Here is a 16,651-nt window from a genome sequence, read left to right as displayed (position 1 = left end):
GATATTTCATCATATATAATATCATTAACCCTACAGTTTACCAAGATGTTTGTTTTTTGTGAGTTTTCTTTTTATTTGTTTCATTACTATAAAGCACACTAAACCCTGTTTTGTACAGTTCACATAACTTTGAATGATGATATTTATTCTCATTATGGCAGAAATATACTTAAATGAGAGTTACTGATGTGCTTTTAAACACACCTTTTCTTGTGCAATGCAAACAGAGTGTGCTGTGATTTTACAGTCAATCATGAACACACCTCCACATTATTCAATAAGAGTTTTGGTGCTCTGACAACCTCCGCACGGTTTCAGTGTGAATGTCTCTGTTGTAGCTGCATGTCCAGATTTGAGGAAAAAGGGTCAGTCCACGCTGCAGTGTTGACTTTTAAAATCTAGAGCCAATCAAAATGTGACATGTGATTGAACTTGTACTCCTGATGGACACGTTGTTTACCAGGTGGCAGCATCAGGAAAAAATGAGTGTTTTAGATGTTTGATAAACTTTGTGTTTTACAGACAATTTTGGTGGCAAAAATAAAGCTTTCTCACATTTCCTGTTGCTCTTTTGAAAGCCCGAAGTATGCGGTGCTCTCTGTAAAAAAAAAAAAACTGCAAGGCAGCCAGAAAAGAAGCAAGCTGGGCACAACTAAGAGATCAGTCGCCCTTCAGTCTGCAACATCATCACCGAAAGAAAGAAAAAGATCCTGGATTCTGGATTTCTGGCATCAATTGTGAAACAGCAACCACGACGTTTCAGCATTTTTTCATGGTGGAGATTTGAGCAGGATCGTTGACGTGTTGCAGGTGGAATATTTGAAAGAACGTTTTGATCCACGAGTTTGTAAAGTGTAGAAATATCTGATCCTGGTCTCACTGACTTTAATTGACAGGTGTAATTTGTCTTTTCACTTTGGTCCTCAGGGTTTGCTGAAAAACGGAAATTTTAGGGTTTTTCATACGAGACAGTTAAACCACTAGATGGAGCCAGAGCGACGCAACCAGCTGCCAAACATCTCCATGAACGTCCTGTTTGGAAATCATTTGTCAAATCACTGTTCGTTTTGGCAGCTTTCCAGTGATGTAATCTGCACAAAACAGCCACTCGTAATGGAAAAAGGCAGTTTATTGCAACACAAAACAAAATAACCCGATGAACAGTGTGCGCATAAAAAGAAACATACCGCTGTACTGGATCATACGAGATGAATGAACATCATGTGGTGTAGCTTATGATTTGATAGAATCAATAAATAGCTGCACAGATTTTAAAACATACTGCAACAGTTTGTGGTGTTTGATTGGCCGAGCAGGAATGATGCGCACCTTCAGGGGGGCGACGGACCCCCGAAAACCGTTCAGTCACACTCGTAAAACTTCTCGATGCCACGACAGAGTAAAAACCACCCTGACTTCCTCTGACTCTACATGAATAATCTGCATCTCTTCAAATAATCATCACTTCTTTTTTTGCAAGAGACTGCAAGTGTTGTCTCGGTTACAACTTTTGACAGAAAAATAGAAGAGAAAGGTGCACGAGCACACGGACGACGAGGCCATGGGAAGAATACTGATATATTAAAATAAGTGAAGAATGGATGCTTTGGAGAGCGTCTGACAGGTGTTTCCAGGAGATTCACAGACAGAACAAAGTGGTGTTTGGAAAATAGAGTAAAGAGTGGATAAGGCGAGGAGGAAAAAGAACCACGAGAGATGGATCCTTTCAGCTTCATGATGAATTCACTCTCATGTCCCAAAACAAAAAATCCAGATGTGGCGTCATGACTTTGCTGATGCGATCTCACAGGTTGCTGGGTGAGCGGTGTTTTTTTTTTTTTTGACATGGTCAACGCAGCATCACCAGGCAGACTGAGCTAGGGGTGGGAGGGGGTGAGGGGTGACGGGGTGGGCGGGATGGGGGGGCTGTTGTCGGTCCGAAAAAAAGCTCCTAGCTGGGGGAGAGCGCGGGGCTGGGCTCGGCGCTGATGTTCACCAAACACTCGCTGGACTTGAGGCTGGCCAGCGACTTGGAGCTCGGTAGAGAAGCCAGAGAGCCGCACAGACCGAGCATGGAGGGGGTGTTGTCTTTTCCTGCAGCGACAGCACACACACACACACACACACACACACACACACACACACACACACACACACACACACACACACACACACACACACACACACACACACACACACACATACACAATAACATTCAGCGTATGATCGTGCATAGCTTCGAGCTGCCCACGTGAGGCATCATAACAGGCCTGCATTTGTATGAATATGTATGCACATGTGCATGGGAGGCTGCATCTGAAGGGGCTTTTATGGAGAGAAATATTCCCACTCAAGCAGAAATATCGCTGAAATCTTTTTTCTACTGAAGTAAAAAGCAGCTAATTTAAACGGTATTCATGTAAAAGTAAAGGTGGTAACAAACAGCACTCGCTGCAGGGAGATATTTTGTGATGTGTCTGCAGTAACGCTGAAAAGCACTTTTACCTGCTGAAGCCCAGTCAGCGTCTCCGTTCTGTCGCCCATCGGCCTTCTGGGAGTCGGAGTTCAGACTGACGTCAGCAGAAAGCTGCTCCAAACTGTGGAAACTCCTCCTGGAAGACACAAAACATCATCACTAACGCAAACAAACCCGGGCTACCGTGGTCTGTACACTGAGGGAACATACACTTAACAATGTCTTTCATGTATAATGTATTTCATAAAGGAAATGAAGGAAACCACGAAAGAAAAAATAAGCAATAAAACAAATATGAAAGAAATGAAAAAACAACAACAAAAGAAGCCAAAACGGCACAAGAGGATATAGTGAGCAGTGATTTTCAAAATAAAACACTGTGCTGTCCCGTACATGTGTGTTTACCTGCGGAACAGTTTGACATCGCCTTGGTTGTTTGTGAGGGTGGACCACTGGTTGACCAGCGGGATGGAGAGATTTTTAGTCAGGTGGGAGGAGTCACAGGGCATGAGGGCGGAGCTAAAGGAAGCAGAGAGGGTAAAAGGATTCAGTTCATTTTAGCAAACACATATGTGCACCTGAATATCAAAATAAAAGCAGCAAACAAGTATTTGTAATTTGTTGTGGTTATGAGGAGTGAAATAAAACAATGTTGCTGTCACTTAAAATCCAAACTTCCTGTGTGTTCTTAGGATCTGTTTTCATCCTCAAATATCCAAATTTATGTAATCAGCTGTTTGGAGAATTTTAGGATGCTATGTTCTTTTTTTAGGGCCCGAGCCCTATTGTTCTCCAAGGAATTATTATTATTCTTGTTCCTTATTTTTCTCCGCAAAGAACTGCAGTTTTAATTTTTTTATTATATCTTTTAATTGTTTTTATACATTTTAAATTAGAAGTGTTATAGAGAAAAACCTTAGTGGTCTCTTTATGAGAATCAATCCAATAATAATTTGTTTTATACTTCTGTGAAGAAACATTAAACTAAACAGTAATTTATTGTCCCAATAGTTAATATATATATTTTAAAACTGCACCTTTAACCTCTGCTGACCGTGTAGATCCTCTATGATGCTGCAGAGTCACTGTGTTTGTGTATTGATGGTGACTCACAGTTGTGCCTGCAGCTCCAGGATGATGCCCTCCAGCTCCTTCTTCTCCTGCTGGCTCTGCACCGTCAGCTCCTCCACCTCAGCTCTCAGACGCTTGTTCTCCGTCTCCACGTTCTTCAGCTGCGACTCCCGCAGCCGCACCAGCTCCTCCAGGTAACCCTGGACAACACAGACAGCGCGATGACACCTGGGATGTTCGTGCAGAAGCTGATAGTACGGAGCAGTAGTTTCCAGGTCATTTTCACCTTCTGGGCGTAGACGATCTTAAACCTGTGCTCCATCTTGCGACACTTGTTGCTCCAGCTCTCCTCGTCGGTCACCAGCGGGATGTAGGGATGCTCCGGGACGCTCTCCTCGCTGTTGCTGCTGTCCACGCTGCAGCGGTCCTCCTCATCACTCAGGTAGTCATAGCTACAGGGGAGAGAGAGGCCCAAGTTAGTGCACCAAACATCCTGCACACACACACACACACACACACACACACACACACACACACACACACACACACACACACACACACACACACACACACACACACACACACACACACACAATGCTAAAGGTGGAGCGATGCGATGAGTTGGGTCACCTCTGAGTGAACTTCAGGTACGGTGTGTAGTCAATCACAGCTGGAGATTTCCCATCCAGAGTCTCACCCTTCAAGCAAAAACTGCACAGAAAAAAAAGGACAGAAAACTTGCTTTTTAGGAAACTTTTTGAAAGAAATTCTGCCATAAACCTCGTTGGTGTGAACATTATCCACTGGAAAATAAACTACTCCTGGTAAATAGTGGAGATACTCAGATTCAGATAACCACAAAATAAATACAAAGAAGAAAATACAAATACACATATAATTAAAAACAGAATAGAATTTCATTTTTAAGTTTTAGAAAATATTAACACCTAAATATACCTTTTATATATACTGTGAAAATGTTACTTTATGTGTTTTTAAAAGAAAGAAAAAAACTGGTAATTGCACGTAGGTCAAAAAAGGGTATTGAAATATATTGTCTTTACACGAGAGTCTCTGCAGGGCACAACTTCACCTGAAGTCGATGGCGCTCAGTCCGATCAGCATGCCGGTGAGCACTGTGGCCTCCTCTCTCAGCATGATGGCTCCGTCGTCGTAGAAACGCCTGTCAGACAAACAGGTGATTTATCATTTCTGAACCTTCAGGTGTCACACTGAGAGTTTTTCTACCTGCAGCCAGCAAAGGAAAATACTTTACAGTAAATTTCATGTTTCTGAAAGACATCAGGGCGGACTATCTTTGCATTAAAAAAAACAACTAAATTTACACATGACAGTTTTCATGCAGTTTAGAGGGGGGAGAGGGTAATCCTGTTTTTTTCTGATGCTAAAATGTACAAATGTTCCCTTAACGCCTCATGCAAGCTATCAAAACACCACAATTTACTAATGTTGTTTCAGTGCCTTTCATGTAGGCTGTCAGTAGACGCCACAATTTACAGACGTCCCCTTAACGCCTCACATGCACACTACGTTAAACACTCCAGTCCGACCTGGTCGTTCGAGAGTCCCTCAGAGCCGTGGACACGTATTCAGACAGACGCTTCTCCATCAGCGCCACTCGAATCCACGCCCGACCCTGCAGGGACGAGGTGAGGGGAGGGTGAGGAGGAGGGAGAGGGGGAGGGGGGTAAACAGAAGGCCTTTTCCTGCACACTCATCCACACACACACACACACACACACACACACACACACACACACACACACACACACACACACACACACACACACACACTCTGGTGCTTCCACATATGCTTGCCTTGGCTCGTGATGTGCTGATGTTCTCTATGTTTTCGATGCTGGCGATGCAGTTGTTCTGCACCTTGCTGCACGCCAGACGGATGTATTCCCAGAAGCTGCGCTGCCCATCGGAGCTGAACCAGCTTCCTGAGCCTGGTCCAAGATTAAAACACAGCAATGAATCATTTCTGCTCTGACAGCAGCCCCTTCGCTGGCTGGATAATCATAAATATTTCAGGCCTTTTTTTTTCATGATGAAATCATTTAGTTTCGGAGGTTAACGTCGGCAGTTTGACACACGCAGTAGCTTTCTATTCAGTTTCTTTGTACCGTCTCACATTCAAAGACACAATCAGCTGATTTGTCCATCGTCATATGTTACCTGCCGTGTTACCTTTGAAGCGGTGGCTGAGGATGTGCTCTAAAATGGCCGCAAAGTTAATAAACTCCTCGGATGAGTCATCGATGGGCTCTGCTGTGTACTTTTCCAGGAGAGTCTTTACAGAGAATCTGAAACAGAAGCACACAGACAAAGAGGTGTTAGAAAAAGCCCGACGCGACACGTAATGGAAAAAATTAAAATATCACCTTCCCATATGTGAAGCTGCTTGTGTGCTGCGCATGAAACGCAGCCGTGTACTGTACCCGAGCGGACAAATGTACTACTGTATTTGAACAACAGCGGGGACGACGGGTTTTTCTTTTTTTTTGGGAACCAGGCCATCTTATCACACTGAGGTCACTCCAATTGTCTTGTGTACTGCACAATGTACCCCTTCAGCGCTTTGCCAGTGTTATCATGACAACAATACAATTAACCCCCTGTCCTTTGGGCCTTTGTGCACGCTGTGCTTCCAGGTTCTTTTGGGTCTCGTCTCTCTGAGGGACCGGTCAGCATCAAAGAATGATCAAATAATTCCCTCCCCCTCATCTATACATTGTGGTGTGATCTATTTAGGGCAGCGGCAGCGGCTGTAGTCCGGCTTTTTGACCTCCACATGCTCACCCTCCCGCCGCACCGCAGAGGGCAGCTATGCAGCGTGCATGATCGGAGCCGGCATCCAGGCACAGGCTCGGGCTGACTGCCTCCGCTTCGATGGGCAACACTAGCATCACAGAGGGCAAGACTGCCCTGGCAGTGGGAAAAACCTCCATAGCCAGGGGAAAGACGACCGTCGCCTTGGGCAACTCCTCCATCTTCAGGGGAGTGACCACCACCTCCATGGGAGACTCAACCATCCAGAGGCAGAAGACGACCGTGGCTCTGGGACGGGCCAGCTTCAGCCGGGGAACCACGACCACCTCCTTCCGCAAAGCCTTGATGTCCAAGCGCAAGAACACCTAGATGGAAAGGACTCCCGAAGCCAGGGCGAAGACACCCAAGGCATCCGCCAAGCAGTCCCGAAAAGACTCTAACAATGAGTGGAAAACTACATTCTCGTCAAGCAAGACCTCCTTCACCAAAGGCAGGGTTTCTATCCTGAGGACTAAGTACGCCATCTCCTGGGGCAAATCCTCAATCTCCTGGAGCAGAACCACCGTAACTTTGGGCAGCACCAGCGTGGTAGCAGGCAAAACCTCTGTCACACGAGGGGAGACCACCAGCTCTCTCAACACCCTGACCTTCACCCATGGCACCAAGTCCGTGTCCGTGGTCAAGACCACCCTCGTCAGGGGCAAAGAGACGCACAGCAACGTCTACTGGGATTTTCACACTTGAATCCTGCACACACTTAAAAACCCATGGATTTGTCTGTGTGGTCAATTTTAGAAGGTCAGTAGTATTTACTAGTCAATAAAAAAAAAATTAAAAAAAGAGCTGCTATGTTTGTGTATCAGAAATAACAGGTCTATCTCTAAGAGTTGCTTCCCAAGTCAGAAAGCGCTTCGCGAGTTGCAAATCTAAAGGGTTTGCAACCAAACGTGAGATTTCCCAGTCGTGCTGAGCGGTTTATGTAAACGTGACATTGATGAGATGACGGTTTGCTGTGCGTGAGGGGAACAGATGTGTGTGATGCATGTGTGAGACACAAGAGTATGTGTGTGCTCTTCGCCAACACTCCTCTCCTGTATATTCTGCAGTCATCTTCATCGTTGGTATTTTTTTGTGCTCGCCGATAAGACTCGTTGATATTCAGAAGTCTGCCTGCATGTCCGTAACTTTCCTGCCACACATTCAACAAAGAGCAAACCTCAGACTGTAAAAAGGTTGACTGATGTAACCGTGCTTATAAAAGTAACATGTCTAAACACTGCTTTCGCTTCATTGCTTTGTATCCAAATCCTAATTTTTGTGAGATATTTTTAAGATCTCGAGACATTAAATGGAAGAAAATAAAACACTTAATTGCTTTTATGGCTCAAAAAACATTCAGCAAGAAGTCGAATAGATAATAAACACCAACAGAAGGAACCACACCCACAATTCAAATGGAAGGACGACACCAATACGGGACAGGTGCAATCAAAGCCTTTAATACATGTGAAGAAGAGGAACACACTCGACCTTCCTCTTTTTAAAAACTGATTTCACATATGGTCTACGGGGTTGTGCACAGAGGGAACATCTTACAATCAGAGGCTACAGGAACAATGGCCCAGAAGAAAGTGATGTCACCGCAGACTGTCCTCTTTGCAACAATGTGTCCTTCAACTGTCCGGTGTCGTCGTGGCGATGGGACAATCGCTCCACTGTCCCAGTCCCCCCAGATAGGCTGTGGCCACCTACGGCTGCCTCTGTCCATTCACAGGGACACATGGGTGGTATGTGGCTTCCAAAGCCCACGTCGACCAGCTCAACGAAGGCATTATGCAACACGGGGGTCGCGCTCTCCACGCGTAGCATTCTGGTCGGCTCTGGATCGTAGCTGATGTTACTATTACCCCCGAGGGATCGCGGAGCAGGGCGTGCTGCATGAGTGTGCGATGCTTTGCGTCGAGTGAGTCCCGAACCCCGCCGTCGAATCTCGGTCAGGAAGACGAGCTTCTCCTCAATGGGCAACACCAGCTTCACCGAGGGGAAGACGGCCTTAACCCTGGGCAACACCACCATCAAGAGGGGGAAGAGCAAGCTCGCCATGGGGAGCTCCTCCATCTCCCGGGGCAGGAGCACCACATCTCTGGGCTCCTCCACCATCACCAGTGGGAAGACCAAGATCTCCCTGGGCAGCGCCTCCTTCAGCAGAGGCTCCACCACCACCTCTTTTCGGAAGGCCTTCTTCCCCAAGCGCAAGACGCTCTAGATGAGAGGGGACGGCGTCGCGGGGTGGGGGGACTGGCACCAAATATGAAAAAAATGAGAAAACAGCACCATCGAAGAGAACACGTGGACACCACGACGGCACCCGCACCGCGGCTTTTCCAACGGAGAGCGAAAACTGGATTAAATTTACTTTTGGAGCTTTGACTTTGTTTGGTCGAGACTGGATTTACAGAGGAAACAGGTGAGTGGCGTCTACATTCTGTCTGTCATGTTTTCTGCAAAGAACAAGTAGGTCGGTCAACATTTTGATGTATAAAAGAGCTGCATGCTGTTAGGCGACCCAAAGGCATGACCCAAAACTGAAAAGAAAATAAGGTGATGCCAGTAAATTACTTGAGTTGTGACAGAGATTCAGTCATTGTCCTTTGAAAACATCTGCTTCAAACTGCAGACAAATCCAATCGGAAAAGACGTTTTGGGAGAAAACTAAATCTACTATTCTGTCTAAAATCTGAGATGAGGAGTAGGCGGTGGAACGTACGGTCGAAACTATTCTGACGTTCCCTCTCTGCATACTTTCGGCGACAGAAGAATGCATGAAATCAAACAATTCCTCATTATGCAGAAGGCCGAAGGCTTGGAAAACACCCAACCGCCCAGTGGTTCAGAGAACGGGAACCTCAGCAAGCTTTTCAAATCCTAAAGAGAAGAAAGTGGAGTGCCTGCAGAAGGCCTCGTTCTCTCAAATGGAACATAACAGCAGATGATTGTAAATTAACCGAAGTGCTTTGATGTGAAGGGGAATCGCTGGCGTGCCTCAAATGCAAATGGATGGAGTGGAGTAGCGATGTGGTCTTGGTACGATTTGACACTGAAAAACAACTGCAGGGGATTTCTGACAAGCTTCTTTTGTGCCCCCTCTCACTCGGCCTGGATCTCCGCCAAGCCCACTCTCAGCTCTCTTCAAATGGCCTGTTGTTCTCCTTCCTCACCCGTCTACTGTACTTACACCGCCGTCCGCCGCAGCACGCAGGACAACACAACTGCATTTTATCATCAGTGACACCCTAAATACACTCACCCTAAATACACTCACCCTAAATACACTCACCCTAAATACACTCACCCTAAATCTCTCTCTACTTTCATTTTTCTTTTCTTTTTTCCTCACTCCCTCACAAACATTTCCCTGACTCCTTTTCTGTCTCTCTTCTTATTTCTGTCTCCCTCTTCAGTCTTGGAATAACCGGCAGCATCAGATGACACAGGCCAACTCCTCACTGGCGGCAGCATTGCGCAACACCAAGCTAGTGCGGTGTTTATCGTCCAGGACTGCCGGGCGGGGGGTGGGGGGGACGTCCCGTCCTGCACTGGATTGGAACAAAAAGTCAAGACGAAAAAAGAAAATAGACCTCATGCTTTGTTGAATATTAAGATAAGAAGAATTCTAGTTTTGGCCGAATCCTCATGGACAAAAAAAAGATGTAAAACCACAGCAGGGTGTCTCTCTCTCTCTCTCTCTCTCTCACCCGTCCCCTCCGGGAACAAGCGTCCAGGCAAAGTGTTTTTCGTGGTCAGAGGAGGTGCAGAGGGATCCGGGCGTAAGCCGGGCGAGTGAGGGTGTTGTTGGGCTGAGGAGATTTGAGATGCGTAAATCAGATGTTTTGACAGAGGAGGGGGAAATGGAAGAACAATGAAGGTTCACACTGAAGTTGGTGAGAGAGAAGTACCGATCAGCTGAAGACTGGAGTTCAAAATCTTCAGCCAGAAACCTCTGCTGTAACTCCGTATACTTGATTGTGTTGGTAAAGAAATAAAAGTAGGTGCAGAAATCAGAGTGGCAGAAACGTGGAAAGGTTCCACGAAAGCTCCACTAGAAATTTACTGAACGATATGCAGCACAAAATGATTCCTCCCTTTTACTATTGTAAACAAAGAGCCGCCCACTTGTCGAAGCACGTCGTAAATATGTGTTTACTACAGAACATTTTATTCTCTCCTCTGGGGCCACGCCCCGGAAAGAGCTCAGACCTCGGGCCCGGACCCGGCCGACCCTGCGTCTCCTTCCGTTCCTCCTGTTTACAGGAAGCAGCTGATGGGATCCCACTTCACAGCGCAACCTGTCTCACTCATCTTTATCTATGTGTGTGTTTGTTTGTTTTTTTCTTAGGTTCCCCGAGCAACACGTTCCCCTCCAGTCACGGACGACAGCACAAAAGCTCTTAGCCACACCTAAGCAGCAAAGCAGCCCGTTTTTAAACATTACGAATGCAGGGAAATTTGGTGAATGCTGACATTTTGTCAAATCGAGCTCGGATAAATAAAAATTAACCCTGAGTTGATCGATAATCCAACCGACCCCCTCGGCTCCCCCTCGCTGCAGAGAGCCTCAGCCCTGCCACATTAAGATAAAAAAAAAAAAAAAAAAACATGTTGCCAGTGGCAACAGTGCAGAGATACAGAAGATCACAATGACACTGCTGTCACTGTGAGCAGTAGAAATATCACCAAGTCTCTTCACCGCCATTTAAAACTACGTTCCTTTAGGTTTTCAGATGCTGTCTGGCAAAAAACAAACAAACAAACAAACAAAAACATCGGAACTGATATTCGTGCGTTCGTGTGACTTAAAAAAGGTTGAGGGAAAAAACTCCCAAATCCTTCATAACAAAGCTACAAAGCTGCAGCTGTCATCTCTTAAACTGTCGTCAGTTTGAATTGGACCTGGTTTGAATCCCTCCTCGTCGCTGACGCAGGTCTTTGTGCAGAAACGGTTCCCTGAGAAGGTGCAAACGTTCCATCATGTTCTCCTTTATTACACACAAAACGTCTTTTGCTGTACATACGTGTCTCTAATTAAACCGCCTTCATCGAGGCACAGAAAGATTACAGCCCAGGTTTGTGTGTCCGGTGCTGGCGACCCACATCACCTACTTTAAAAACAGGACTGTGTTGGTTTTTCCTTCTGACCACTGAGGAACTTTAGAAACTTTTTGACCCCGAAACCGAACAGAAAAAAAACAAGCTCCACGAAACGTCATCAAAACAAATGTTTGGGAGCTGAAAATGTTAATCTGTGTGTGTGCTGATTGTATGTTAAACATGAATGATGTTACGGTGACGGGGAAAGAGGTCAGACTTTATATATATAAACACACACACATGTATTAAGGTAAATAGAAGCTCGGCCTGGTGTACTAATCCAGCACTAACATCTACTGTAGCCGGGCAGCAGCTCAGCTGTGTCTGACGTCAGCGCCACGGAGCCCGGATCCTGGACCCGGCTCCGACACCAGGGGCCCGCTGCCCCTTCAGGACCCCCCCCCTCCCATTCAGACTCTACGATCACACGACAAGCTGCGACTACTTGAATCAACTCTGACCGAAGAGCGGGTCAGAGAAGGGCGGAGGAGACGGGGCAGCGGCGCGGACACGCCTTGATGTGAAGCTAATCGATGTCATGTTGTTCATTAGAAAGAGAAACTAGTGAAGCGTTACTGATGGAAAGCTGTTTGAGGTTTATTTCTGTCTTGTGCGGTTTTGTTTTGTCATTAAAAAAAAAAAAATGCTTAAAAGATTAAATCTGTCTTTGCACATTCAAACTGAAAACAACAGTGTTCATGTGTACCCCCCCTCCCCCCCGCTAATCTTTGCTCCCCATGTTAGAAGTCCGATGTGAGATTTTGTCTTTCTTTGCAGCTCTGTGTGAAGTCGTGTGTGTTTTTTGCCTCATTGTACGTGTCACTAAAATGCAGACGGGATCTCGGACAGAGACGTCCTGGAATAAAAAGGCTTGACTGTGTGTCTATTTCAGAGTCTGGACCTCCTCTTCTTTTGTTGTTGTTTTTAGTGGGCAGGTGTTCAGTTTTATTCTATAAATTCACTGTTCATAATGTCAAAGACGCCACGAATTCCAAGGAAATAGAACAAAATGACGTCACTTTTTACGACAAGTCAATTTGCAAAATTGAGACGAAGTAGAATAATAACATAGTAGAATAAATTCTATTCTATCAACGTAAAGCTTTAATCTTCCTGCAATACTCTGGGTACATCACATAATGTGAGAGAGGTCAGAGGTGAAACGCAGAGGTCATACGATTAGTTGATAAACAGGAAAATAATCAGCGGCAATTTTAATAACTGAATTGTTTTAAGGCCAAAATTTGGTTATTTATTGCATTTAGTTTTTCTTCACAGGAAGTAGCCTAATTTATAAAACATCGTGGTTCATCAGCTGATCAATAAAATAAACATGAACTGCAATTCGAAGATCAAAGATGAATTTTAAATCCACAGTTGTAGTGATGTCAAATGTAAGAAATGACATGTTGTAATGTTGATATTAATGACTGTTGCTTATTCTTAACTGCAGGTGAGATAACAAATATCAACACCTAATTTCATCATTGCTCTTTAATTATATTGAGGAGTGATAATGTAAGTATATTTTATGTGTTATTACCTGTTGAGGAACATTATAGTATTAAAACAATAAAATTTGTCAATGTGAGATTTTGGTCCTGAAAGAAATATTAAAGACAATGTTAAAATAAATAATAAATAGTTTTAACTTAAACGGTCTCAACCTGCTTTACAGTTTGCTTCCCATTCACACACGGATGGTAACGGTAACGGAGCTGCTCTCCTGACGCCGGGTGCAACTGTTGGGTTCGTGTCTTGCCCAAAGACACTCCGGTATGTGGAGGTGAAGATTGATCCGCCAACCTCACAGTAAGCAACATTACAATCGGAGTCACAGCCGCACACCAGATTTAAAAAGGGCCGATCATAATCATCATGACTGACAGATTTCAGAAATAACAACAGGAATAACACAAATGAACTCCATATTAAGCTTTATCTACACTATTTAGATCGGTAATTACCAAACTGAGGAGTCACAAGCCGCATACAGAGAGGAAAAACAAGATTTCTTGCTTCATTTATTTATGACCTTTCTGTAATTTGTCATTTCTTCCTTGTGATATATAAACATACCGGATACTTTCCAATTCAAAGACTTCTGAAAATAATTCTAACTACTCACCAAACATTTCAACACTGAAGCCTAAACTTGAGATTCAGAGTCACAACTCCACACCAAAAAAAAAGAAGAAAAGACTGGAAACGAAATGATGACTTCAATATGAAACATGACATCACTGTAAAAGCAGAACATTCCTTGGACATGTTGTGCAGGCGGGAAAAGTCTCATCTGACCTCTCTGATCGCTGTGATTTATTGGAGCCATATAAACACTGCAGGTCCATGTCTGCACAGAGCAGGATGGAGGAGCTGCTGACGGTGGGGAGGAGTCCTTGCACCAATGCCCTTGTCCCATTCAGGCGCTCCATCAGCGTGACGGAGGAGCAAACCCTGCTGCCGCCTGCTGTATTTTCTCTCACCACAATATCACACCCAACTTCTAACATGTTCACCCTTTGGAGCTGGGTTTCCTGTTACAGTCAGAAAACCAAGCAGACGACTGCACATAAAAAATAAATAAATGAAATGGGCTGTTTCAAAGAGAAAAGAGAAGATGTTTCCAGGAATGTGACAGCAAAGATGAACATGAACGATTTAAAATAATAAAACAGGATATTATTCTCGTTATTGCTCCAGTGTACTCGGGATGGCAGCAGGGGTATGTGAAGGTGAACACCACCTGCCTCCTCTTCATCCCCAACATGTCTAATTATTCTGCATTATTTGTCCATCTATTGTTTCTGCCCAGTAATCAGCGCTGGTTCAATAAAAACCCTCCACATTGGTGACATTGATGAATGAAACAGATGCATACGGCGTGTCGACGGTGTCGTGATGTGTACCTGCAAACCGTGATGAGGTTTTTTCTCTCCACGCCGACGCTCCGAGCAGACGCCTTTTTCGATGTCAGACCCAGAGCCATTGCTGTCTGCATGCAGCCCGACTCCATCCAGCGGCGGCCCCGGGGCCTCTTCGGGATCCGTGCCCAGGCCAGGACCTCTCCCTCCCGCGGGCCTTGTGTCCTACAAACACCGGCCGTCCTCTGCGGGGAGCCACGGATGCTGCTGGAGGAGGAGGAGGACAGAAGCGACCAGAATCAAGTTAGACGTGACAAGAATTTTTTACTTCCGGTTAGAACTTTCGAAATAAAACCATCATCGCATATTTCATCGGGTTTATAATTCAACCATGAATGATATCTGTATTTCCTCATTTCCGGTTTTCATGCCGCATACGTCATGCACTTGGCACAGCTGAGACACCAGTGAAAAATGATGCCTTCACGTACTTTGGTAAACTTACGCTCAAAAGCTTTTCAGAAGTAAACACGACTCAAAAAGACATCTTTCATCATTAATTAAAACAAAAAACAAAAAACGGTTTCGTGTTTATCTGCTTGCAATATCAAGAGAGCTGTTGATGTTTTTGTCTGTTTGGAAACCATCAAATGACAAACAAACAACAAGCAAAAACAAAAGTTGTAACTGTTTTTTTTTTTTTAGTTCATGTGTTTTTTTTTCATGCATGTCTCAACAGAGCAACATAAACAACAACTATTGAACACATTTGATGTTTTGTCAACTCTTATTTATTATAATTTGTTGTATATATAAAAAGAAAACCCAGCATACAGTCAGGAAGTGTTTTGTATTGACTATATACATTACGACACATTACTACACATTACTATACATTACTACACATTACTACACATTACTACACACTACTACACACTACTACACACTACTACACATTACGACACATTACTACACATTACTACACATTACTATACATTACTACACACTACTACACACTACTACACACTACTACACACTACTACACACTACTACACACTACTACACATTACTACACACTACTACACACTACTGCACATTACGGCACATTACGACACATTACGACACATTACTACACATTACTACACACTACTACACATTACGACACATTACGACACATTACTATACATTACGACACATTACTATACATTACTACACATTACTACACACTACTACACACTACTACACATTACTACACATTACTACACATTACTACACATTACTACACATTACTACACATTACGACACATTACGACACATTACTACACATTACTACACATTACTACACATTACTACACATTACTACACATTACGACACATTACGACACATTACTACACATTACGACACATTACGACACATTACTACACATTACTGCACATTACTATACATTACTACACATTACTATACATTACTACACATTACTACACACTACTACACATTACTGCACATTACTATACATTACTACACATTACTACACATTACTACACATTACTGCACATTACTATACATTACTACACACTACTACATATTACTATACATTACTACACATTACTGCACATTACTATACATTACTACACATTACTACACATTACTACACATTACTACACATTACTACACATTACTACACATTACTACACATTACTATACATTACTACACATTACTACACATTACTACACATTACTATACATTACTGCACATTACTACACATTTACTACACACTACTACATATTACTATACTACACATTACTACATACTACTACATTACTACACATTACTACACATTACTATACATTACTACACACTACTACATATTACTATACATTACTACACATTACTGCACATTACTATACATTACTACACATTACTACACATTACTACACATTACTATACATTACTACACACTACTACACATTACTATACATTACTACACATTACTACACATTACTACACATTACTTGTAGCATTTTAAAGTGGGTCAATACAATTTAAACCATTATATTTAATAAAGAGTGGGTACATTGGTTCATCACAATCAGCCTTATTAACAATTCTTAGGGCCTTTTCCGCAGTATAGATATTTGACACCACATGTTACACCAGTTCAATGCTCCATAAAAAAACAACTGGAACAAACATCTGGCAGGGTGAAAGGTCATCCTCGTGATATTTATGAATTAGCCTCCGTTTTTGAGCATTTGACATCTTACAACGTGAATGTTATTCTATGTAGTCGCCTA

At 43.7% G+C, this 16,651-nt stretch overlaps 2 protein-coding genes across 5 annotated transcripts; one reads left to right on the top strand and one right to left on the bottom strand.

Moving 5' to 3' along the window:
- Positions 1–1,111: 1,111 nt before the first annotated feature.
- rundc3aa (RUN domain containing 3Aa) lies at positions 1,112–14,665 on the bottom strand. Of its 2 annotated transcripts, none has more exons than XM_069716231.1 (11): positions 14,401–14,665; positions 5,750–5,877; positions 5,387–5,520; positions 5,119–5,204; positions 4,641–4,730; positions 4,178–4,258; positions 3,834–3,999; positions 3,590–3,747; positions 2,882–2,995; positions 2,506–2,612; positions 1,112–2,094 (listed from the first exon to the last, which is right to left on the bottom strand). In XM_069716231.1, the coding sequence occupies exons 1-11, from the start codon at positions 14,505–14,507 to the stop codon at positions 1,952–1,954; spliced, it is 1,314 nt and encodes a 437-aa protein (XP_069572332.1). In that variant the 5' UTR covers positions 14,508–14,665; the 3' UTR covers positions 1,112–1,951. The 2 variants fall into 2 exon arrangements, with proteins under 2 accessions (XP_069572332.1, XP_069572333.1); XM_069716232.1 differs by having other exon boundaries at positions 5,762–5,877; positions 14,401–14,662.
- On the top strand, positions 6,708–12,377 carry zwi (zwilling). Of its 3 annotated transcripts, none has more exons than XR_011311715.1 (2): positions 6,708–7,141; positions 9,805–12,377. XR_011311715.1 is itself a non-coding variant. In XM_069716239.1 (2 exons), the coding sequence occupies exon 1, from the start codon at positions 8,361–8,363 to the stop codon at positions 8,607–8,609; it is 249 nt and encodes an 82-aa protein (XP_069572340.1). In that variant the 5' UTR covers positions 7,148–8,360; the 3' UTR covers positions 8,610–8,810; positions 10,740–12,377. The 3 variants fall into 3 exon arrangements, 2 of the variants coding, with proteins under 2 accessions (XP_069572340.1, XP_069572339.1); XM_069716239.1 differs by lacking the exon at positions 6,708–7,141 and adding an exon at positions 7,148–8,810 and having other exon boundaries at positions 10,740–12,377; XM_069716238.1 differs by lacking the exon at positions 6,708–7,141 and adding an exon at positions 7,148–8,810.
- Positions 14,666–16,651: the final 1,986 nt, after the last annotated feature.

Source organism: Brachyistius frenatus, unplaced genomic scaffold (genome assembly GCF_029030835.1).
Source record: "Brachyistius frenatus isolate BFR_SWC_R1_liver_20210118 unplaced genomic scaffold, ASM2903083v1 Contig_154, whole genome shotgun sequence".
In the NCBI taxonomy this organism is placed as follows: domain Eukaryota; kingdom Metazoa; phylum Chordata; class Actinopteri; family Embiotocidae; genus Brachyistius; species Brachyistius frenatus.
This window is presented reverse-complemented; position numbering and strand designations above follow the sequence as displayed.